This window comes from Pongo pygmaeus, chromosome 1 (genome assembly GCF_028885625.2).
Source record: "Pongo pygmaeus isolate AG05252 chromosome 1, NHGRI_mPonPyg2-v2.0_pri, whole genome shotgun sequence".
NCBI classification, from domain to species: Eukaryota; Metazoa; Chordata; class Mammalia; order Primates; family Hominidae; genus Pongo; species Pongo pygmaeus.
Window position 1 is genome coordinate 89868715 of NC_072373.2, and position 24523 is coordinate 89893237.

The 24523-nt window shown below is 42.1% G+C and overlaps 1 protein-coding gene across 2 annotated transcripts in view; it reads left to right on the plus strand.

Annotated features, from left to right (window-relative positions):
* The window catches only part of COPA (COPI coat complex subunit alpha), a 53445-nt gene extending 28922 nt beyond the window's left edge, over nucleotides 1-24523 (plus strand). For both annotated transcript variants that reach the window (XM_054451055.2, XM_063649860.1), the window contains 25 exons: nucleotides 309-444; nucleotides 1269-1351; nucleotides 2438-2588; nucleotides 4180-4246; nucleotides 5253-5328; nucleotides 7181-7263; nucleotides 7924-8063; nucleotides 8636-8721; nucleotides 8838-8976; nucleotides 14569-14731; nucleotides 14840-14986; nucleotides 16074-16263; nucleotides 16380-16475; nucleotides 17668-17756; nucleotides 17958-18081; nucleotides 18963-19052; nucleotides 19231-19340; nucleotides 20366-20443; nucleotides 20595-20663; nucleotides 21209-21345; nucleotides 21631-21817; nucleotides 21900-22010; nucleotides 22323-22484; nucleotides 23135-23329; nucleotides 23577-24523. In XM_054451055.2, the coding sequence (XP_054307030.1) occupies nucleotides 309-444; nucleotides 1269-1351; nucleotides 2438-2588; nucleotides 4180-4246; nucleotides 5253-5328; nucleotides 7181-7263; nucleotides 7924-8063; nucleotides 8636-8721; nucleotides 8838-8976; nucleotides 14569-14731; nucleotides 14840-14986; nucleotides 16074-16263; nucleotides 16380-16475; nucleotides 17668-17756; nucleotides 17958-18081; nucleotides 18963-19052; nucleotides 19231-19340; nucleotides 20366-20443; nucleotides 20595-20663; nucleotides 21209-21345; nucleotides 21631-21817; nucleotides 21900-22010; nucleotides 22323-22484; nucleotides 23135-23329; nucleotides 23577-23636 (2969 nt within the window). In that variant the 3' untranslated portion in view covers nucleotides 23637-24523. The remainder of the gene's footprint in view (nucleotides 1-308; nucleotides 445-1268; nucleotides 1352-2437; nucleotides 2589-4179; nucleotides 4247-5252; nucleotides 5329-7180; nucleotides 7264-7923; nucleotides 8064-8635; nucleotides 8722-8837; nucleotides 8977-14568; nucleotides 14732-14839; nucleotides 14987-16073; nucleotides 16264-16379; nucleotides 16476-17667; nucleotides 17757-17957; nucleotides 18082-18962; nucleotides 19053-19230; nucleotides 19341-20365; nucleotides 20444-20594; nucleotides 20664-21208; nucleotides 21346-21630; nucleotides 21818-21899; nucleotides 22011-22322; nucleotides 22485-23134; nucleotides 23330-23576) is intronic.

Genomic DNA, 24523 nt, shown 5'->3' on the forward strand with positions numbered 1-24523 from the left:
TGATCTCGAACTCCTAGGCTCAAGTGATCCCCCTACCTTAGCCTCCCAAAGTTCTGGGACTGCAGGTGTGAGCCACCATGTCTGGCCAAGAGAAGAGGTTTTATAATCAATAAAAGGGTCAGAATGAAAGAACCAAGACATGTAAAGATTAAGAGACTTAAGTGAAGAAGATTGCCATATTAGAAAGAAGTTGGCAATTTAGCATTCTGTAATAGTACTTAGTTCTTGATTAAGAGGATGTCATATCTCCAAATCCTAAAGTTATAGTAGTAGGGAATTGTGATGACCTGATTCTTTTTGTCCTTCAGAATCAAAGGCATGGGAGGTTGATACCTGCCGGGGCCATTACAACAATGTATCTTGTGCCGTCTTCCACCCTCGCCAAGAGTTGATCCTCAGCAATTCTGAGGACAAGAGTATTCGAGTCTGGGATATGTCTAAGCGGTAAGGTAGTCATCAGTGTTGTGTGAACTTTCTCTTACTCTCTCTTTTAAAATTAGATTGGAATACTTCTTTATGTCTGTCATCATCTTCAGCATGTAGACAAATCAAATCATATATTATGAAAATTTGAAGAGACCTAGAGATCAGTCAATGTTTATAAGTTTTCCATCAAGTAGAAATCTCCGTGTGTATTATTTTTTGCCTCTAAATTTAAACATGTTTTCTTCTTCCCCCTTTCCCCAGTTCTGTAGCTAGAGAAGTAAGAAATGTGGAATGAGGCCGGGCGCGGTGGCTCATGCCTGTAATCCCAGCACTTGGGAGGCCGAGGCGGGTGGATCACGAGGTCAGGAGATCAAGACCATCCTGGCTAACACGATGAAACCCCGTTTCTACTAAAAATGCAAAAAATTAGCCGGGCGTGGTGGCAGGCACCTGTAGTCCCAGCAACTCAGGAGGCTGAGGCAGGAGAATGGCGTGAACCTGGGAGGCAGAGCTTGCAGTGAGCCGAGATCGTGCCACTGCACTCCAGCCTGGGCAACAGAGCGAGACTCCGTCTCAAAAAAAAAAAGAAATGCAGAATGAAAGCCATAAAATTATGCTGAAAAGGGGAGATCTATATATCATAATAATATGGTCAGTTTTGAAGTCTCCTCTTTTTGTTCCTTGGTAGAATTTATCACGACTACTGTTACTTAGGATATGCAGTTTACTCTCCTTGATTTACATTTTAATTAGCTTGCTGGCTTACCATTTAATATTCTTGTGTAGGATGGGCTGAGGATTCCTAGGAAATTAATGTTTTTCTTTTTGTGTACCTTTTCCAGGACTGGGGTTCAGACTTTCCGCAGAGACCATGATCGTTTCTGGGTCCTAGCTGCTCACCCTAACCTTAACCTCTTTGCAGCAGGTAAAGGACCATTTTCTCTCTTTTTTCTTTGCTTAATTCAAAGTTTATAAGTCTTGAAAGGGATTATTAGTTTTGTCTCTAGTAAATGTATAGTAGGATGACAAGAAGAAGAAGGACTCTCAGAGCCACTTAGTTGAAGCTTTTCTCCTTTTTTTTCCTCCACTTCATATGTACATAAAATGATGTGTGGTGAAAAATGCTTGGAAGAAAAATTAAAGGTAAGGCAGATAGAGATGGATGAGTATGGGGACTGCTGCTTTATATTGGGTGGTTTAGAAAAGTGAAAGGGTATGAGGCAATGGGAACAGCAAATGCAGAGACTGTGTTGTGAGAGGTGCTTAGCATGTCACCATCACGTGCTAAGGAACACCAAAGAGGCCAGTTGGAGTACAGTGAGTAAGGGACTAAGTAATAGGTGAGGTCTGGCCAGATTGTGTATTGCCTTCTATGCCATGGTTAGAACTTAAGATTTTATTCTGAATAAATGGAAAGCCATTGGAAGGTTTTGGGCAGGAAAGTGACATGATCTGGTTTATATTTGGAGAGCAGACAGTAGGAGAACAAGAGTGGAAGGGTTTTCTAAGGGATGATGGTGCTAGTAGGGAAAGAGCAAAACATTTTAAAAAACAGAATCATAAAGGGTTTTTAAACTAACATTCATTTTTTCAGTAAATACTTTTTATACTCTTTTTATATGCTAGAGACTGAGGAAGGATGGAAATTATAATTTCTGCCTTCAGGGAATTCATGTTATAATGTGGGTGATAGACCTAAATGATTACAGTGCAGGATGATAAGTACTGTAATGGAGGTTTGTACAAAGCATTAGGGGAACACAGAAAAGGGCAGTGTGGATAGTGTCACTAAGTGTGGCAGTGTGAATAGTACTAGGAAAGGATTCGCAGAAAATTATTTAAATAAAGATTCCAAGAATTGTGAGAATTTAGGCAAATAAGGGATGCATTCAGGTGTTGTGTCTTTTATTAATAGCATACAGATATAATCTTCATCCTTATGTATCTCCAATTTCCAGGTTTTTTTCTTGCCTACAGCTTAATTCTTTCTCCTCTTCTCCCTGTCCCCCAGGCCATGATGGTGGTATGATTGTGTTTAAGCTGGAACGGGAACGGCCAGCCTATGCTGTTCATGGCAATATGCTACACTATGTCAAGGACCGATTCTTACGACAGCTGGATTTCAACAGCTCCAAAGATGTAGCTGTGATGCAGTTGCGGAGGTAAATCGGACTTGTTTCTTTCCTCCAAACCCTCTCATCTGTCACCTTGATACAACTCCCACAAACAAGACTTTCTTTCTTTCTTTCTTTCTTTTTTTTTGAAACGGAGTCTCGCTCTGTCGCCCAGGCTGGAGTGCAGTGGCACGATCTCGGCTCACTGCAAGCTCCGCCTCCCTGGTTCACACCATTCTCCTGCCTCAGCCTCCCAAGTAGCTGGGACTACAGGCGCCCGCCACCATGCCTGGCTAATTTTTTGTATTTTTTAGTAGCGACAGGGTTTCACCATGTTAGCCAGGATGGTCTCAATCTCCTGACCTCATGATCTGCCTGGCTCGGCCTCGCAAAGTGCTGGGATTACAGGCGTGAGCCACCGCACCCAACCTATTTATTTATTTTTAATTTTTTTTTTTTTTTAACGGAGTCTCACTCTGTCACCCAAGCTGGAGCGCAGTGATGCGACCTCGGCTCACTGCAACCTCCACCTCCTGGGTTCAAGCAATTCTCCTGCCTCAGCCTCCCAAGTAGCTGGGATTACAGGCGTGCGCCACCACACCTGGCTAATTTTGTATTTTTAGTAGAGACAGGGTTTCACTGTGTTGGTCAGTCTGGCCTCGAACTCCTGACCTTGTGATCCACCTACCTCGGACTCCCAAAGTTCTGGGATTGCAGGCGTGAGCCACCGCACCCGACCAAGACTCTTCTTTTAAATGACATTTTGGATCTCGTACTCTGTCACAGATGGAATCCGCATTAGATGAGCCCGCTCAGTTTAAACCCAATGAGTGAGGGAGGCAAGGAAGTGGTCATGAGTAGAATGATAGTTCCCTTCTTGAGAATGCTAGTGACCGTGTGGATGGAAAATCATTCTGCCACAATTTGCTGGGTCTCTTGCAAGCCAGAGGAAGTTTCTTGATAGAGAATGACCCAAACTGGTAACAGAACTTTTTGCCTTTATTTGTCATTTCTTTTCTTTAACTCTCCCTTGCTTTCCAGCAAAAAGCGCACAACTCTGAACCAGAATATATGTCCCTGGAAACTCTTAATTCTGAAGATACGATAACCTCTGGGATGCCTGGCAAAAGGAACTGTCCTTTTGAAAAGCCAGCTGCATCAGCATGCTGAAACATTCATGGTGGCAAACTTTGGCATGAGGTTTTGATAACCACCCTTTAGCATCATTACAATAAAAAAATGGGTTTATGTGAACACTCCAAGGGACAGGAGAAACCAGCCAGAGACAAATCACATTATGTTACTGTGTGGTGTCCACTGCAATTACGTGTAGGAATTTGTATCCAAGCAGGACCAGTCCCACTCACTACAGTTAGTGCTAACCCTACCTACCTTCTGTTGAATAATTTGACTTCTGTTATGGCTTACTTTTTAAAACTGTTTGTTCAAAACTGAGCTAGGGAAGTTGTCAAGCCTTAAAGGAAGAGAATACAATATTTACTCATTTTATTCCTGATTATAAAAGTGATGAGTATATAGTGTAAAGATTGGATAAGTAGGAAGTGTGGGGGTGATTCCTTTCTTCCTTCTATTCTTATGCCTCTTCCCTGTTTTCTCGTTTTTCTATATATATCTCTAGTGGTTCCAAGTTTCCAGTATTCAATATGTCATACAATCCAGCAGAAAATGCAGTCCTGCTTTGTACGGTAAGTAACCTGTGGAGCCCTCCTAGGTTCTCCTCATTTTCCATAGGTCTGTTTCTTATGCCCTTAGGGAATCTTTAATGGCTTCTTAGAAACTATTTAATGGTCATTTTGTGAGAGCTGACACAGTGATCACTCAGAGACTCAAATCAGGTAGGTTTCAGTTGTCATAAACATATTGAGCATTTGTGAACTGCGTATCTTTCATAAAGCTGAACTTAATGGAGCATCAGGATGAATGACCCAGATCACTAGAAATAATTTGAGAGAATGTTTAGACTATATATATATATCCTATGGAAAGAAAATGTTTACCTTGATCTCTTCCTTTGGGTGAAAATAGAAGAACTATTATTTTGAGAGGGAGTTCGTGTCAGTGGGGTTGGCTTCAGAGTCATCAGTGACTCCTGTTTCTTGCAACAGAATTTGCAAAAAAAAAAAAGAAATGACATTCTAATTTTAGTGCCCTGGTGGCCAAGTTAAAAGGAATGAAGTTATATGTCTTTCCTCATATAACTATATTGTCTAATCTGTTCTTCTTTAATATCTAGCAGTCCCGTACTCTGACAGTTTTCTTGAGTGTTTTTTCTTTTCTTCTTTTTCCAATAAACATTTGCATTCCTATAGTGTCTTTTCTTTGATGTCTTTTTTTTTCCTTTCCAGCAGTTGAGTACTCAGTTGATGAGTCCTCAGGGTGGGGTACCAGAATATCAGGGTCCTAGTCTGTTAATTTGTGGAGTAGAGAGCATTTCTTACTTTCATTCAGATAATATCTGCATCTTTGGAGGATAAAGAAAATAAAGTGACATCAGTGCTGAGGTGTTTGGCAAAGAGCCCTATAATTCATAGATGTAGAAACAGTCAAATGCCCTCTGGGTAAAGGGTAAGAAAAGTATGGTTTCAGATTGGTGTCTGTGCAATGGAACTGTTTTCTCTGTCAGAGTAAACTGGAAAACTGGTATCTTGGGTGCTTCTCACTAACATTTTAATTTCCCCTTTTCTTCTACAGAGAGCTAGCAATTTAGAGAATAGTACCTATGACCTGTACACCATCCCTAAAGATGCTGACTCCCAGAATCCTGATGGTAAGTGTTCTTTTTGTCTACCCCACTCTGCTTCCAGCTCTCCTCACCCGCATCATAACTCCTCTTCAAGTTTTTCGCATTCCATCCCCAAGCCATGGCCACGTCACTCATGTCTGTTGGCAGGTGCTGCTGACAATTGCATCAGAGGCGACCATGGTGTGAAATATTCATGTTCCTCCTCCATTTTATTACCCCAGCTAGATATATATATTTTATAATTTGGTTATTAGAAACTCTCCATTTTCTCTTTCAGCACAGCATGTTATCCTAGTTTATTATCAGTTGATATGACTTTCACCCTGGTAGTTTTATTTATTTAAAAATGTGGTTCCAATCTTATAATGCCTCATCCTGGGACTAGGGATTTATACTGTCCCATCCACATCCAGATCCGATTTGCTTCCTTTTGCATGTCAAAAAGATGAGGCTGCTAACAGCCCCACACCCCATCTGGGATCCCAGGATCCAGCTGAGACTCCTGCCTACCTCTTCCATCACCACCATCCCTTGTTGATGTCCTTGTGATTATAACTTGCTGACAAAACATTCTCAGAATGGATTTGACTATTGCCTATGGTCCTTTCGGTGCACTTCCTCCAGCGGGTTTATGGCTAGTACCAGGTCAGAGATTTATTCTGCAGATGCCCACTCTTACTGGCATACTTTAATGATATTTTAGACCCCATCAACGGATTTCTGAGAAATAATTTTCTATCTCTGTTTCTTTTGTGGGTACCACTGGGTTATTATTGTTGCTAATCAATCTCCTCTCTTTTAAATGTGTTCATAGTGAGAGAAAGAAAAGATATTTATTTGGTATCCATGAGTCAAAGTCTCCCTTATAAATTAGTCAGTTAAGCCATTTCTGACTAAATCTTATGGTTTGGTACCTCCCAACTCAGCTTTTTGCTTTTTTTTTTCCCCATCTGTGTTTACAATTAATAGAATTTAAAATATTTTGTTTTGTTTTATTACCACTTTTATTTTCTGTACTTCATTTTTTGAGGGAGATAATAATAAAGGAGCAGCCCAATGGTGGGCAACAGAGATGGGCTTGAATAATGCAGACTCCTGGCCCCTGGAAAATGGGAGTGTTGGTTTTGATAATAATTAGTTTCATAAATTGCCTGCCACTCCAGATGCCAGGGGCAAGACTGGCCAGCATGTTCTCTCCAGTTTTCTGCTGGTCTAATAGGTAAAAGAGTATTTTGATGCACCCTTATGTTTATCCTTCTACAAGTTTCCCAGAGAATGGAGTGTCCGTTTCAAAATTCTAATAAGCCACTGAACTGAGGAACATTTTGTAACTCTCTTCAGGGTGATAAGAATGGTCAGTTGACATTTACAGAGCAACAGCTTGGTTCTAAATACCACCCAGCACCAAGCTCTCCTGTCAAGATTTAGTTGGGAGTGCTCTGCCCCACCCTGCCCTACTAGGAAGTCTGCATTTGCATGTTAAAAGCAGCAGAGCAGCTGCATCCTGGGGAGGGGGTCCTATGACACAGGCTTGCTTTGCCGCAGCTTGGCCAGGGAGGCCCTGCTCGTTAGCTTGATGGAGTGTGCTGTCTCCCAAGATGGGCGGCCCTTCTGCCAGTACATGATGTTGGCTGAAATGCAACCACTTGGCCTAGAGAAAAGAGCCTTGGCAGGGGTGGTGGTTGGTGTTTGGAGGGGACTGGTGGGGAAAAGTCACTCAGTAATAGCCCCAGGTTATGGCTGAATTAGTTAGGAAGTAGCTCAACTGGCAAAGCCAAGATGGCATCCAGCAAGACTGGCAGCTCCATGGCACCCGACTATGTCACCTGCCAGTGACTCACCACATGCTCCCACCCTTTGGTTTTGTTCTTCTCAGCGCCTGAAGGGAAACGATCCTCAGGCCTGACAGCTGTTTGGGTCGCTCGAAATCGGTTTGCTGTCCTAGATCGGATGCATTCGGTGAGTTAAGACTAAAAGTAGAAACTAATTTGGGGAGTGTGGTGGCAGTGGCCTGTGTATTGCAAAATAAAGACCATTGTTTTTTCTGTTCTCCCCCGGGCAGCCATGATTCTCATGTATTGGCTGTACCTCTGTCTCTAGCCCTACACTAAGCCCTCTTGGGGGAATGGCATTAAAACTGATTTGATTGGGTTGATGATCGCTGTGGCTCTGGGTTTAAGAACCAGCTAAAGTCACTCTTGACTACAGGAGCCCAAAACGCATCAAATCTGAAATGCGTGGGCTGGATAAGATTTCCCTCCTTCTGCTGCCTCCATTGTTACTTGAAATGTAATAGGTCCAGCACAAGATAAAGCACTCTGAAGAAAATATTTAACAAAATTTAAGCCCCAGAAACAGTGTTTTCTCTCTCTCATTCATTGAGAAATTCACACTTTAGTTGGGACTTCTCAGGATGTCTTAGTTGGAGGAGAAAAAATATGTATTAAGGCCCTTAGAGAAGATCTTGGTTGGCGTGGTCTGTCTGCAGTGGTAATTGACATGGACAGGACAAAAAATAGTTAATTGAAGCTAAGGAACAATTGCTGAGGGACATCATCAGTTGTCATCATCATCTATACACACTTCTTCTCTTAACCCCATCTTTAATACTTATTGCAGCTTCTGATCAAGAATCTGAAGAATGAGATCACCAAAAAGGTACAGGTGCCCAACTGTGATGAGATCTTCTATGCTGGCACAGGCAATCTCCTGCTTCGAGATGCGGACTCTATCACACTCTTTGACGTACAGCAGAAGCGGTAACATATCAGGTGCCCCTAAGCAGACAGCCATGTAGTTGGGGAGAGTGGACATCTTTAGTGGGAACCTTTTTTCCCCAAGTGAGTTTGTCTTGTGGCTTGGCCACTTCTTGTGCTCCAAGACTCTTTGTAGTAACTTTTCCCTTCTGTGGTCACTCTCCATTCTGCACGTCCACACTAGCATTACACTGAGATTCTTGGTTATTTATCTGTTTTTACAGTACTTACCTGAACAAAGTGTGTTCTCAGAGCTTAGAATGAGAGAGAGACAGAGACATAGTTCCTACATTTAAAGGAGCTTACAGTCCAGTGGTGAAAACAGACATACACAGATTCCCTAATAATACAAGGAAATGAAGGAGAGGGGGTTGAGGAAGGGTAAGTGCACAATGTGAGCCAAAATGTTTAAGTCACTGAGCTACTATGTAGGAATTACATTAAGTATTTTATGTAATTAGTATTACATTAAGAAATTGGGGTTTACATTAATTAGAGGGTGCAGTTGACGTAGATCAAAGCCTGAGACAAGGGAAATAGATTCATTCGTGTTTGCACATCTCTGTCTATCTCAGGACTCTGGCATCTGTGAAGATTTCTAAAGTGAAATACGTTATCTGGTCAGCAGACATGTCACATGTAGCACTACTAGCCAAACACGGTGAGTCTTCATTATATCCACCCTGATTTAGAAACCATTCCTTCCCACCCCCATCCCTGCCAGTCTACGGCACTTACCCTATCCAACAGAACACTCATCCCCTTTGCCTCTTACAGCCATTGTGATCTGTAACCGCAAACTGGATGCTTTATGTAACATTCATGAGAACATCCGCGTCAAGAGTGGGGCCTGGGATGAGAGTGGGGTATTTATCTATACCACAAGCAACCACATCAAATATGCTGTCACCACTGGGTAAGTTAATTATCTGGGATACAGAATGGGAGAAGGCAGCTTCCTGAAATCACTGTCCTGTCTTGAGATGTAACTGAAGTCCTCCATGAATTTTCTTCATGGAAAAGCCTTACCTAGCATATATGTGCAAGGGGCATCAGAACATTCTTTTTTCAACTTTTTTAAAATTGAGAAATCGAAAACAAATATAGACAATTACATAAAAAAATAGAATAACAAATAAGTTATGTAGTGAACATCAGCATAACTACCACCCAAGTCAAAAAACAGAACAGTTCTGGCACCCCAGAAGCCCTTTGCCATGTGGTCACAACCCTCCCTGTTTCCACCAAAAGTAACATTCTAGTTTTTACAGTAATTTCTTCCTTGCTTTTCTTTGTAATTTTACTGCCCTGTTTCTTAATATGATTTAGTTTTGCCTGGTTTTGCCTTCATATAAATGAAATCATACTGAATATATTATTTCATATTTTGCCCAATATTTTGTTTGTAAGATTCATCCATCTTGTAGCTCCAATGTATTTATTTTCATTTTTGTGTAATTATATGATTATACCACAGTTTGTCAATTCTACTCTTTTAAGGAATATTTGAGTGAATTCTAGTTTTTGGCTTGTATGAACAATGCTCTTAAACATTCTTTTTTACCTGTTTTCTGGGGTACATGTACATACATTTCTCTAGAGTGTATCCCCAGAATAGAATTGCTAGGCCATGGAGTGTGCATATCTTCACATTTATTAGGCAATGTGAAACTGCTTTTCTTTTTTTTCTGAAACGGAGTCTGGCCCAGGCTGGAGTGCAGTGGTGTGACCTTGGCTCACTGCAACCTCCGCCTCCTGGGTTCAAGTGATTCTCCTGCCTCAACCTCCCGAGTAGCTGGGATTACAGGCACACACCACCACACCCAGCTAATTTTTGTATTTTTAGTAGAGACGGGGTTTCACCATGTTGGCCAGGCTGGTTTTGAACTCTTGACCTTGTGATCTGCCCACCTTGGCCTCCCAAAGTGCTGGGATTACAGGCGTGAGCCACTGCGCCCAGCTGTGAAACTGCTTTTCAAAGTGATTGTACCAATTTGCATGCCCACCAGCTTGGTATAAAAATTTCCTTTTGGGCTGGGCGTGGTGGCTCACGTCTGTAATCCCAGCACTTTGGGAGGCTGAGGCAGGCAGATCACTGGAGGTCAGGAGTTCAAGACCAGCCTGAGCAACATGGAGAAACCCTGTCTCTCCTAAAAATAAAAAAAAATTAGCTGGGTGTGGTGGTAGGTGCCTGTAATCCCAGCTACTCCGGAGGCTGAGGCAGGAGAATCACTTGAACCCAGGAGGCAAAGGCTGCGGTGAGCCATGGTCGTACCATTGCATTCCAGCCTGGGCAACAAGAGCGAAACTCCATCTCAGAAAAAAAGAACAAAAAATTTCCTTTCTTGTCTTCTTGACAAGTTTGGTGAGACTTATTTTTGTCCATCTGATGGATGCGTAATGGTATCTCCTTGTAATTTTGTTTTGCTGTTCTCTGTTTCCTAATGAGATTGAGCACCTTTTCATCTGACCATCCAGTAGGATTTCCTCTTATGTGAATTCTATTCAAATCTTTAATCTATCTTATATTATCTTTCTTTTTTGCATGTCAGTCCTTTGTCAGAGCTACATGTTGCAAATATCAGTATCTCCTCTTTTGTAGCATGTCTTCTGATTTTCTTTATGGTATCCTTTAATGAACAGTCTTAATTTCAATGTAGTTGAGTTTATGAATCTTTATCTTTTATGGATATTAGGTTTCATCCTATTTTAAAAATATTTATTGACTCCCAAATCATAAAGCCATTCTTCTATATTCTTTTGTAAAAACATTGTAACTTTGCTTTTTATATCTAGGTCTATAGTCTACCTGACATTGATTGTTATGTATGGTGTGAGGTATAGAAAGCTCAATCCCACTTTTTCAATAAGGACACTCAATTGCCCAGCAGCATTATTGAAAAGACCACTCTTTCTCTATTGTTCTGCAGTCTCGTCTTTGTCATACATAAATCATGTTTTCAAAAGTGCAAGGATCTGTGGTCTGTTTGTCTGTCTCTGCTCTAATTCCACACTGTCTTAAATAATGTAGCTTTATGATAAATCTTCACATCTGGTACAACTTTTCCTTTGATCCTATTTTGTTTATTTTTTAAAAGTTGTTAGGGTATTTTCAAGTAAATTTTGCCTTTTCACGTAAGTTTTGTTGTTGTTGCTGTTTTGAGATGGAGTCTCGCTCTGTTGCCCAGGCTGGAGTACAGTGGCGTAATCTTGGCTCACTGCAACCTCTGCTTCCCAGGTTCAAGTGATTCTCCTGCCTCAGCCTCCTGAGTAGCTGGTATTACAGGCACGTGCCACCACACCCAGCTAATACTTGTATTTTGAGTAGAGATGGGGTTTCACCATATCGGCCAGGCTGGTCTCAAACTCCTGACCTCAAGCCATCCTCCCGCATCGGCTTCCCAAAGTGCTGGGATTGCAGGCGTTAGCCACCATGCCCAGCCCTTCATATAAGTTTTTAAAGTAACTTGTGAAATTCCAGGCCCGGCACGGTCGCTCACGCCTGTAATCCCAGCACTTTGGGAGGCTGAGGCGGGTGGATCACAAGGTCAGGAGATCGAGACCATCCTGGCTAACATGGTGAAACCCCATCTCTAATTTTCTAATTTTGTTGATATTTAGAAATACAGTTAATTCAATTTAAATACAATAAAATCAATTTAAAATTGATTTTAAGGAATCTTGCTAGACTGTTATCAATTCTAGGATTTATTTCTATTTCCTTTACAAATAATCATAGTATCTGTGGGTAATGACAATTTAGTTTCTCTTTCAAGTACTTATATTACTGTATTTTTCTTGCTTACTGCACTGACTAGGATCTCCAGCAATGTGGAATTAACATGATGACAGCAAACATTCTTGTCTGATTCCTAACTTAAAGGGTGAACTTTCAGTGTGTTAGAATTATGTGAGCTTACAGTAGATTTTTTAAATGTATATCCCTTTTCTATGAAGGAATTTTGCTATTTCTTTTTGCTAAGAGTTTTTTTTTTATCTTGAATGAATGTTGAATTTATTTATTTATATCTATTTATTAATTTAATGTAATTTAACTATTTATTTTTGGCAGAGAGTCTCACTCTGTTGCCCGTTGTATAGTGGCACAATCTTGGCTCACTGCAACCTCTGCCTCCTGGGCTCAAGTTATCCTCCCAGCTCAGCCTCCTAAGTAGCTGGGACTACAGGAATATGCCACCATGCCCAGCTCATTTTTGTTTTTTTTGTAGTGATGGGGTTTCACCATGTTGCTCAGGCTGGTCTTGAACTCCTGGGCTCAAGCAGTCGGCCTGCCGTGGCCTCCCAGAGTGCTGAGATTATAGGCATGAGCCACCATGCCCGGCCCAAATGTTGAATTTTATTAAATAACTTTTCTGCATATACAGGTTGAGTATCCCTTACTTGACATGCTTGAAACCAGAATTATTTTATATTTCTGATTTTTTTTCTGATTTTGGAATATTTGTGTTACTGATTGAACATCCCACATCCAAAAATCTGAAATCCAAACTGCTCCAATGAACGTTTCCTTTGATTGTCATTTCAGTGCTCAGTTTTGGATTTTTGAGCATTTCAGATTTCCTGTTTGGGATGCTCAGCCTGCACTGGGGTAGTCATACAATTTTTCTCCTTTCATTGATTAATGTAGTGAATTAAATTTATTTTTTTTATTTTTTATTTTTTATTTTTTTTTTGAGACAGAATCTCACTCCAGGCTGGAGTACAGTGGCATGATCTCAGATCACTGCAACCTCCACCTCCCAGGTTCAAGCAATTCTTGTGCATCAGTCTCCCAAGGAGCTGGGATTATAGGCGTGAGCCATTATGCCTGGCTAATTTTGAATTTTTAATAGAGATGAGGTTTTGCCATGTTGGTCAGGTTGGTCTTGAACTCCTGACCTCAGGTGATCCGCCTGCCTCAGCCTCCCAAAGTGCTGGGATTACAGGCATAAGCCACTGTGCCCAGCTGATTTTTTATAAATGTTAAATCAACATTATATTCCTGATGTAAACCTAACTTGGTCTTGATATTTTTACCCTTTTCAAATATTGCTAGCTTTAGGTTGCTAATATTTTGCTTATGTTTTCACATATTTATAAGTGAGATTACCTGTAATTTTCCCTTTTCTTACTGTCCTTGTTAGGTTTTAGTATCAAGGTTGTATGAATTTCATAAAGCAAAATAATGTATCTTTTTCTGTTCCCTCAATGAGTTTGCATACGACTGGAATTAATTCTTCCTTGAATATTGGTTAGAATTTGCCCTTGAAGTCATATGGACATAGGACTTTCTCTATGGGAGGATTTTAAAAATCTGATTCAGTTTATTTAGCTATTATAGGACTATAGGTGTTTTCTATTTATTTTTGATTCAACTTTGGCAAATTTTATTTTTTAGGAGTTTGATCCTTCTATTTATTTATTTTGAGTCGGAGTCTCACTCTGTTACCCAGGCTGGAGTGCAGTGGTGCGACCTCGGCTCACTGCAACCTCCGTCTCCCGGGTTCAAGTGACTCTCCTGCCTCAGCCTTCCGAGTAGCTGGGATTACAGACATGCACCACCACGCCTGGCTAATTTTTGTATTTTTAGTAGAGACAGGGTTTCACCATGTTGGCCAGGCTGGTCTTGAACTCCTGGCCTCATGTGATCTACCCGCCTCGGCCTCCCAAAGTGCTGGGATTACAGATGTGAGCCACTGTACCTGGCCAGTTTGATTCTCTTAAAAAGTTACATCTTTATTCTGCAAGATCTGTAGTGATATCCCCTTTTTCATCCCTATTGTTTTCTTTTCTCTGAATTACCCTCATGAGAGGCTTATCAATTTTATTCAAGTTTTGCCTTCATTGAACTTCTCTACTGTATTTTTGTTTTTTATTTAATTTCTACTATTGGCTTCATTATTTTCTTCTAAGTACTTTCTTTGGTTTAAAAAGAACAGTAAATTTTTTAAGATGAGTGCTTGTTAATTTTTAGTTTCTCCTAATATATGCATGTAGAACCCAATAATTTTTAGTATTTCTTCTAATGCAGTCTGTAAATTATCTGTCAAGTGTTGCATTAGCTATATTGACAAACTTCAATTTGCAATCTATTTATTATTATTCAGTTCAAAATACTTTGTTTTTTATTATTTCTTTGTCAGAACTCTTCACATCTACCTCTCTTCTACTTTCAGTTATAGATTATAAAGGAGTTACCTGTCCATAATCACCTACTGATTATATATCAGAACTTAAGATTTAACTTTTAGGTCTTGATTCCTATAGCCACGTCTGTTACTCATCTTCTAGGATAATAGCATATAAAGATCATGCCATCTACCCCATCGTAGAAAGAATACGATAAATTTGGCATTTAGTTCTGCTCTTTTTTGAATCACTTCCCATCTATATCATTGTTCAAATGGCACTTGACAAAAGACCGTTTCCTAGGTTTGTTCCATTTCTTCACAGGGTGGATTTTCCCTCTGACTTACTGAAAGTTGTGCCCTCTACCGTCTGTTCTTAGGGACCACGGGATCATTCGAACTCTGGATTTACCCATCTATGTCACACGGGTGAAAGGCAACAATGTATACTGCCTAGACAGGGAGTGTCGTCCCCGGGTACTCACCATTGATCCCACTGAGTTCAAATTCAAGCTGGCCCTGATCAACAGAAAATATGATGAGGTATGAAGTGAGGATGCAAACTAGAGTATTAAGAGAGGCAGCACTCTTTTTTTTTCTTTTCCTGTAAGTGATGTCTACTTCTTGCCCAACCCCACCCCAAATGTCTAGGTACTGCACATGGTGAGGAATGCCAAACTAGTTGGCCAGTCTATTATTGCTTATCTCCAGAAGAAGGGCTATCCTGAAGTGGCACTGCATTTTGTCAAGGATGAGAAAACTCGCTTTAGTCTGGCACTGGAGTGTGGAAACATTGAGGTGAGAGGAATATGGTCATCAGCCCCATATTGTCTCAGAGGTGAGAGGGTTAGACTGCCATTGGGAGGGCATTATTCTCGGCTTGCTTCTTTAGCCAGAATAATGAAATTTGGGATTTTTTTAGTTGTTACATTGAGCTATCTTCCTGTTGCTATTTGCCCATCTCTACTTTTACCTGCCTCTGCTTCTGCCACAGCATTTCTATTTTTGTCAACCTCAATTAGTGTGAATTCAGTAACTTCTAGGATAAAAGCAAGATGGCATGGAATTTGAAAATCTTATTATTTCCTTGACATTTGATCTTGCTGACTGGCTACTTAGATGAAAGAGTACCTACTAAGCGTTGGGGCCTAGAATGTATAGGCATTGTTTTCTAAGGCGAAAAGGGCTTAGGAAAACATTTTCCAGTTCTGAACTTCTTCCTAGTAGTATTTCTTCTGTCTTTGCTAAAGCCCCTGTGGATCTTCAAACCTGGCAGGTAGGAAGTAACGTAGCTAAGCAAGAACTGGCTCTATGGAATCAGCAACTGCTAGGTGGTTTTGTTGTAAAAGTAAATTTCTGAGGAGGAAAAGGATAATGTGATGTGATTATTTCCATCTCTGTATCCAAAGGAGTCCTATGTGTTCACTGGATTTTCTTTTTCTTTTTTTTGAGGCGGAGTCTCGCTCTTGTTGCCCAGGCTGGAGTGCAATGGCATGATCTCGGCTCACTGCAACCTCCGCCTCCCGGGTCCAAGCGATTCTCCTGCCTCAGCTTCCCGAGTAGCTGGGACTACAGGTGCACACCACGATTCCCAGCTAATTTTTTTTGTATTTTTAGTAGAGACAGGGTTTCACCATGTTGGCCAGGATGGTCTCGAGCTCTTGACCTCGGGATCCGCCTGCCCTGGCCTCCCATAGTGCTGGGATTACATATGTGAGCCACCACACCCAGCCGATTTTCAATGGAATTAGACTAAAAGCTAGGAGTAATTGAAAGTATAGGAAGTTCTTTGGGAAATTTATATAGACGCAGATGCTTTGCAGAGTCCTTGGTTTTGAGTCACGTTGTCCTTCAACTTGTTAACACAACCCTGGGGATTCTTTAGATTGCTCTGGAAGCAGCCAAAGCATTGGATGACAAGAACTGCTGGGAAAAGCTGGGAGAAGTGGCCCTGCTGCAGGGGAACCACCAGATTGTGGAAATGTGCTATCAGCGTACCAAAAACTTTGACAAACTTTCCTTCCTGTATCTTATCACTGGCAACTTAGAAAAACTTCGCAAGATGATGAAGATTGGTGAGGCCCTCAAACTAAGGATGGGAAGAGGGGTTCTTGGGGGAAGGAGGAAGGTGAATAAAGGAGAAAGATAACTTAAAAGACCTAACTTGGTGTCTCTTACTTACTTGGTACAGCTGAGATCAGAAAGGACATGAGTGGCCATTATCAGAATGCCCTATACCTGGGTGATGTGTCAGAGCGTGTGCGGATCCTGAAGAACTGTGGACAGAGTAAGTATCCGGGACTTGCCAGCTTTTTTAGGATCTGAGGAAGTATTTTTCTGTTTTTGTTGAGTTAATCCGTGTATAGTGGTGAGGGATTTCTCTTTATTGTGCATTTTTTTTAGGAGAGACAACATGCTTCTACTGTGCTTAGAAGATTTTCTTCAAAGCCAAAGGGAGGTGCAGCCAGAAAATTCAGTCCAGTCAAACACCCTTAGGAGAATAGTTATTCATGGGGGAGATAGGAGGTTTTAAAAGGTCTTGAGCGGACGCCCTAGTAAATGCACTTGGTTGGATGCCATTAGAATTTTATTCTTTATTTTCAGTTTGGAGGTTTCACTTATTTATTCATGTATATAGTCAAGGGATATTTTTTGAGAACCCACTATATACCAAGCATTATATTAGCATTTGAGATACATTAGGTAACAAGCAAGGTGAAAGATGAGGTTTGGACCAAGGTGCTAATAGTGGAGGGGTGAGCAATGGTCAGATTCAGGATATATTTTGAAGGTAGAAACATGACTTATTGCAGTAACTAGATTTGAGATGTAACAGAGAGGAGTCAGGGATATCCAAGGTTCTCAGCACTGATAGATAGGTCTCAAAGATAAGCAGCTATATTAGTTCTCTATTTCTGTGTAACAGATTATCCCCAAATTTAGTAGTTTAAAACCACAAACATTTATTATTTCACAATCTGTGGCATGGCTTAGCTAGGTGTCTCCAGCTTAGGATCTCTCATGAGGCTACAGTCAAAGTGTTGGCCAGAACTGCAGATATCTGAAGACTCACCAGGGAGAGAATCTACTTCTGCACTCACTCAATGGCCATTGGCAGCCCCCATGTCCTTGGTCCCTGTTGTCTAAGAAACATCAGTTTCTTTTCGTGTTGACCTCTCCATAAGAGTTTGTAACGTGGTAGCTAGTTTCCCTTACAGCAAGTGAGCAAAAGAGGGCACCCCAAGATAGAAGCCACAATCTTTGTAACCAGATCTAGGAAGTAACATCCCATCACATCTGCCGTGTTCCATCCATTAGAAGCTATTTAGTAGGTCCAGCCCACGCTTAAGAGGTGGGTATTTTGCCACAACTTGAATACCAGGAGTCAGGGATCACTGGGGGGCCATTTCAGAGGTTGCTTACCACAGCAACATGCATTTGGAAATGTACCTATACCACAAAGTCTGTTTTCTCTACAGAATCCCTGGCCTATCTCACAGCTGCTACCCATGGCTTAGATGAAGAAGCTGAGAGCCTAAAGGAGACATTCGACCCAGAGAAGGAGACTGTGAGTCTTTATTTACACGATTGTCTCTTATTACAGGATGAATTCTAAGATCTTAGAACAATTTAAAATTATGAATGTCACTCTCCCACCTGGTTACCAGGAGAGGCAGAGAAACAAATGAGATCAAAGGCGGCTCCATAACTTTCCTTACGTGACTTCCAAGTGCTATTTGTTTTTAGTCTCTTTTCTTCTACTATTCAGATCCCAGACATTGACCCTAATGCCAAGCTGCTCCAGCCACCTGCACCTATCATGCCCTTGGATACCAATTGGCCTTTATTGACTGTATCCAAAGGATTTTTTGAAGGCACCATTGCCAGCAAAGGTAAGTTCCTATTTCTCCCATGGCACTTTTGTTGTTTGTTTTGTGAAGAACTGTCCTAGAGAATACCATTAGCATTTAGTTTAATCTGTCCTTTTTTTCTGCATGAAGCCTAATGGAATATTGAAATGCCAGTCATTTATGGTGCAGTCTTAAAAACTTAAAATAGCATTTTCAGGTCATTAAAGAAAATTTGGAAAATAGGGAGAAGAAAAGGGATCCCTCTACTACCATCAGTAACTTCGGTTAATATTTTGGTGTATTTTCTTAGGTTTTACTATATATGTAGTCATGTTCTTTGTTCAGTATTTTATCATTCATGACATACAATCTTAAAGGTACTAATTCAACTACCTGTAATTCCGGTATGTGGGTATAGGCAGATGTGTGCTATCACCCTCCACCACTTCCACCCTTAACCTCCTCCTGTTTTCTGGGTCTCCTAGTTCATTCACATGAGTAAGAGCATGTGTCAACAGACTCTTGAGCATTTTGTGCCGAACCCCACTCTTTCCTCCACCTCCTCTATCTACCCTATGCCTGATGCCCTGTACACATTGCAGTGGTGGTAGCTTAGCAAAGCGCTCAGGAAGAAATTCAAGAGTTGGTAGCCAAAGGCTGGTAAGTACAAATTATTTAAGAGCCAGTTTTTGGTAGCAGGAAGGCCAGTTCCTTCCATCTGTCTTCTATTCCCTCCCTCTGTGAAAGCTACTGCAAGTTAGCATAACATATATACCACAAAAATAAATAATACACAAAAATAAATAGTAAGTAGGCAGAAGCTTGGCACCTGTTTTTGAAAGGATTTAACCTGCCTACAGAAAAGGCCGTATCTCAGACTTGCTGGACTATAACCAGTTCCGTTCTGTTCCTTCCCTCTGTAGGGAAGGGAGGAGCACTGGCTGCTGACATTGACATTGACACCGTTGGTACAGAGGGCTGGGGAGAGGATGCAGAGCTGCAGTTGGATGAAGGTAAAAGTGCTGTTTTAAGACTGTTCTGGGGCGATGGACACCTTGGATTGGGACTGGGTTGTAGGTAGCTAGCTCTGCAGACTTCCAGGCCATGAAACGAACTAGGATTGATTTTACTTCCTTTGGCTAAGATTATGCCACTGCCCAAATCTGCTTTGAGCTTGAATTTTCCTTACAGATGGGTTTGTGGAGGCTACAGAAGGTTTGGGGGATGATGCTCTTGGCAAGGGACAGGAAGAAGGAGGTGGCTGGGATGTAGAAGAAGATCTGGAGCTCCCTCCTGAGCTGGTATGTGGAATTCGTACTCTTAGAAGGTTCTCTCCATATCTCCCTGTGGAAGCCAGAGGCCTTATTGTCCCCTACCACTATCCTAAGTTCTCCTATCCTATCCCCTACCACTATCCTAAGGTCAGCCCTTCTGGGAAGGGGACTAGACCCTCCTTCTAGTCTGATGCTTATCTCCCATTTCAAAGAAGGAAGATGGCTGGGCACGGTGACTTATGCCTGTAATCCCAGCACTTTGGGAGGCTAAGGCAGGACAATTGCTTGAGCCCAGGAGTTCAAGACCAGCCTGGGCAACATAGCAAGACCCTGTCTCTATTTTAAAAAGTAAAAGAAGCAGGAAGAATGAGAGAGTCAACATTAGTGGCCTTGTCACTTCCATCTCTCCTGATATGCTCAAAGAGGAGAGGATGTAGGACTTATCTCTAATTTGATGCTTAACTCCCATTTGAAAGAAAGAAGAATGAGGTAATCAGCGTTCTGCCAGCAGCAGCTTATGAGAAGGTAGCAAGCTGTTTCATCTGAATTGGAGTTTTTGATATGTCATTTTGTCACTGGTGAGGTGGCTCCTATTTTGGCAGCCTTCTCCCACAACTATCACCCCTCTTCCTCAGTGGGGGCAGGGAACAATGTAAATGGTTGTGTTCTAGATTCAACAGAAGAAAGTGCTTGAATGGCTTAAAAAATTACTCAATTTGGCTGGGCACAGTGGCTCACGCCTGTAATGCTAGCATTTTGGGAGGCTGAGCCAGGCAGATCACTTGAACTCAGGAGTTGGAGACCAGCCTGGGCAACATGGCAAAACCCCATCTGTACAAAAAAATACAAAAATTAGCCAGGTGTGGTGACTCATGCCTGCGTTCCCAGCTACTCGGGAGGCTGAGGTTGGAGGATTGCTTGAGCATGGGAGGCAGAGGTTGCAGTGTGCCGAGATCATGCCTCTGTACTCCAGTCTAGGTGACAGAGTGTGACCCTGTCTCAAAAAAAAAAAAAAAAAATTACTCAATACTCAATTTTTGTTTTTCCCCTAGGATATATCCCCTGGGGCAGCTGGTGGGGCTGAAGATGGTTTCTTTGTGCCCCCAACCAAGGGAACAAGTCCAACTCAGGTAAGCAGAAAGAAACCCAGCACGGCAGGGATGAGTGGCTAATACTCGATTAGTATATAACAGGTGTTGGCTACTTTTCTACTATAGTTACAGAGGAGAATAGAGAAGGGACAAAGTTTCACTTGGCTTGGGTTTTTTTGTTTCTTGTTAGATCTGGTGTAATAACTCTCAGCTTCCAGTTGATCACATCCTGGCAGGCTCTTTTGAAACAGCCATGCGGGTAAGTAACCTTGGCTTTTCCTCTTGAGTGTGCCTAGCCCAGGGTCCCAGGGAGATGGTTGACTCATTTTAATCAAGTGAAATTATCCTACCCATAAGGGCAAAGGTGTGTATTTTTCATGAAAACTCTTTATCTTTGTTAAGTACACTTGCCTTCCTGTTATCTGCCTTCCACTTGGCCTAGTAATCTCTTAGGGCAGATCCCTCAGTCATCTTCCACCCATTTATAGCTTGCTTTCTGGCTCACATCAGTGAGATAAGTACCCCTTTCCAAGCAGGGGTCTGTTTTGAACACTAAGCCAGTATTGCTATAGTAACAACAATAATGATAACACTGCAATAACTGCTAATGTTTATTTAATGTTCACTGTGTGCCAGGCACTATCCTAAACACTTTAATAGGTATTATTAAATGAGGTAGGTCTTACAATTAAGTGTATTTTACGGATGAGGAAACATGAACAGAGAAATTAATTACCTTGCCCAAGGAAAAGTAGCTTTTTATGCAGCAGGGCCAAAATCCTTGTTTCTTTCCTTCTGTTCCAGCTCCTTCATGACCAAGTAGGGGTAATCGAGTTTGGCCCCTACAAGCAACTGTTCCTACAGACATACGCCCGAGGCCGCACAACCTATCAGGCTCTGCCCTGCCTACCCTCCATGTATGGCTATCCTAATCGCAACTGGTAAGGCCCCTTGCTCTTTGCTTTCATCTGTTCCAAGTTGTGGTCGATATTTCAGATGGTAGCCTCAGTGACATAGTCAGAATTCTCTCAGAGCTAGGGTTTCCCAGTAGAAAAAGATCTTTGGCTTGTTACTCTATGGGGTTGGTTTACACCTGCTGTCATCCTCTTCCCCAGCTACTTTGACAGGAGACAGAAGGGTAGCTATGAGGATGTTTGCCAGAAAAGGAAATCGGGTCCTAGTTAGGTACTGACTATCCTGTCTTCTTCCTACTTTTCCCTTTCCAGGAAGGATGCGGGGCTGAAGAATGGTGTACCAGCTGTGGGCCTGAAGCTTAATGACCTCATCCAACGGTTGCAGCTGTGCTACCAGCTCACCACAGTTGGAAAATTTGAGGAGGCTGTGGAAAAATTCCGTTCCATCCTTCTCAGTGTGCCACTTCTTGTTGTGGACAATAAACAAGAGATTGCAGAGGTAGGAGGGTCTAGCCACTTTCCCAGTTTTGGGCACTTCCACATTCTTGTCTCTGTATCCTGACCTTCTGCCCCCTCTACAGGCCCAGCAGCTCATCACCATTTGCCGTGAGTACATTGTGGGTTTGTCCATGGAGATAGAAAGGAAGAAGCTGCCCAAAGAGACTCTAGAACAGCAGAAGCGCATCTGTGAGGTAAGATCTATAGGACCCTGAGCACAACAGAGACGTCCTTCCCTTCACCCTTCACTAGGTTTGAATTCTTTAATTTCAAACCCAGATCTGAGTGGGGACGAAGAGAAATTTAGGCCCTTCATTTCTATGAGGGGAGGATACATTTCTTCACCCTACTTCCTCATCTCACCAGTCCTCCATACCTAGGAGGTAGAAGACCTCTCAGCTTTATAGCCCATCATCCTGTGTTGTGTTTTTTATGCATGTGTAGCAGCTTAGAAGTGACTTCTACCAGGTGTAACATCAACATGTGTTCCTTTTTCTGTCCACCAGATGGCAGCCTATTTTACCCACTCAAACCTGCAGCCTGTGCACATGATCCTGGTGCTGCGTACAGCCCTCAATCTCTTCTTCAAGCTCAAGAACTTCAAGACAGCTGCCACCTTTGCTCGGCGCCTACTAGAACTCGGGCCCAAGCCTGAGGTGGCCCAACAGGTAGATGGAACTCCTTCAGTGACCATAGGGAAGCCAGATCAGCTCTTACATGGAGGGAGCAGACCAAGGTCCTTGCCTCTGAAACAAAGCAATAAATAACAACATTCAACAAAAAGAGCCAACAGAATGCTACCCTCTTTTTACTTCCTGACTTGGTGTTTCCTTTGTTCCTGGAAAATTAATAGTTTATTGAGACATGGCACTCGTCTAAGAGTGCCGTGCAACCTAGAATAGCTCCACTACAGCTGAAAGTAACTCTAGTCCTGTCCTTAAGCTCCAGATATCCCATCACAACCACCACAAAGCTTCACATACACATCTCATTATTTGTGTCCTCCAAATGCATTATTTTTGGGTGATGGAAGTCTGTTTTAACCCTTTCTAGGACCTGACCCTGATAATCTCTAGAGTTGGTGGAAGAATGTGGGTCTAGATTATGGAGCCACTTTTGTATTGAGAAGGGGAAAGTTTGATACAATAGGAATGGTGATCGTTAACCCTTCACATACATCCAGTACAGAGGTTGGGACCTCTTTTCACCCAGTACAGTTGTATCTCACATCAACGGAACTACCAAACCATGGTGTTGGGATCCTTTGAGGTGTTGTCTGCAGCTTTCTGTCCTCCTAAATACTCCTTCCTTCCCCTAGACCCGAAAAATCCTGTCTGCCTGTGAGAAGAATCCCACAGATGCCTACCAGCTCAATTATGACATGCACAACCCCTTTGACATCTGTGCTGCATCATATCGGCCCATCTACCGTGGAAAGCCAGTAGAAAAGTGTCCACTCAGTGGGGCCTGCTATTCCCCTGAGTTCAAAGGTCAAATCTGCAGGGTCACCACAGTAAGTACTGTCCTCAATAAATGTATCTGGGATATTGAGCGAAGGGGAAAAATCTTGTGCTTGTCCCCTGCTCCCTGAGGCAGTGACACTGGAGAAAGCTAGAGCGTCTCCCCACTGCTCTTGGCCAGTCAGTGATGAACACCCCAATACCTGTCTACTATGCCCACTGAGGGGTATAGGGAATACATTTTCTAGGGTTCTCAACCTTACAAATCTCTAACTTGTTCCTCTGTTTGTTTTTCCACAGGTGACAGAGATTGGCAAAGATGTGATTGGTTTAAGGATCAGTCCTCTGCAGTTTCGCTAAGGCCCCCTTTGTGTGCATGGGTCAGTCACTGTATGTTGCCCCCAGAGAATGTGTCTATATCCTCCTTCTAACAGCACCTTCCCCCTGCAGCTACTCTTTGGATTTGGCTGTCTCTACCCTAAAACCTAGTATCTTTTTCTCTTCTATGGAAAATCCGAAAGTCTAAACTTGACTTTTTTGAGGTCTTCTCAACTTGACTATAGTTGTGCTCATAATTGTCCTTGCCTTTCCAGCTTAATTCTTTTAAGGAACAAATGAAAACTCTGGGCTGGGTGGAGTGGCTCATGCCTGTAATCCCAGCACTGTGGGGAGGCTGCGGTGGGCAGATCATCTGAGGCCAGGAGTTCGAGACCTGCCTGGCCAACATGGCAAAACCCCGTCTCTAATAAAAATACAAAAATTAGCCTGGCATGGTAGCATGCGCCTATAGTCACAGCTACTCGGGAGGCTGAGGCATGAGAATCGCTTGAACCTAGGAGGTGGAGGTTGCAGTCAACTGAGATCATACCACTTCATTCCAGCCTGGGTGACAGAGCAAGACTCTGTCTCAAAAAAAAAAAAAAAAAAAAAAAGAAAACTCTGTGATGGACATTTGTTTAGTAAATCCCTTCAGTATTTATCCCTCCTCTCCCCACAGCAGCTTTCTTTCCTCAACTAGAAAGGAGCGGGATGTAATAAATACATGTTGGTGTGACTAGGCCACACCAACTCTTAATCATCTCCCATTTTCCTTAGACATTTAAATTCCCAGGCAGTCTCTGTGTACTCAGAAATTTGAAGAAGTTATTTGGTTTTCCAAAATGCACACTGTGGGTTATTGATTTGTTCTTTACAACTATTGTTCTCATATTTCTCACACTAAATAAATCTCTATGAGAGCTTCTTGA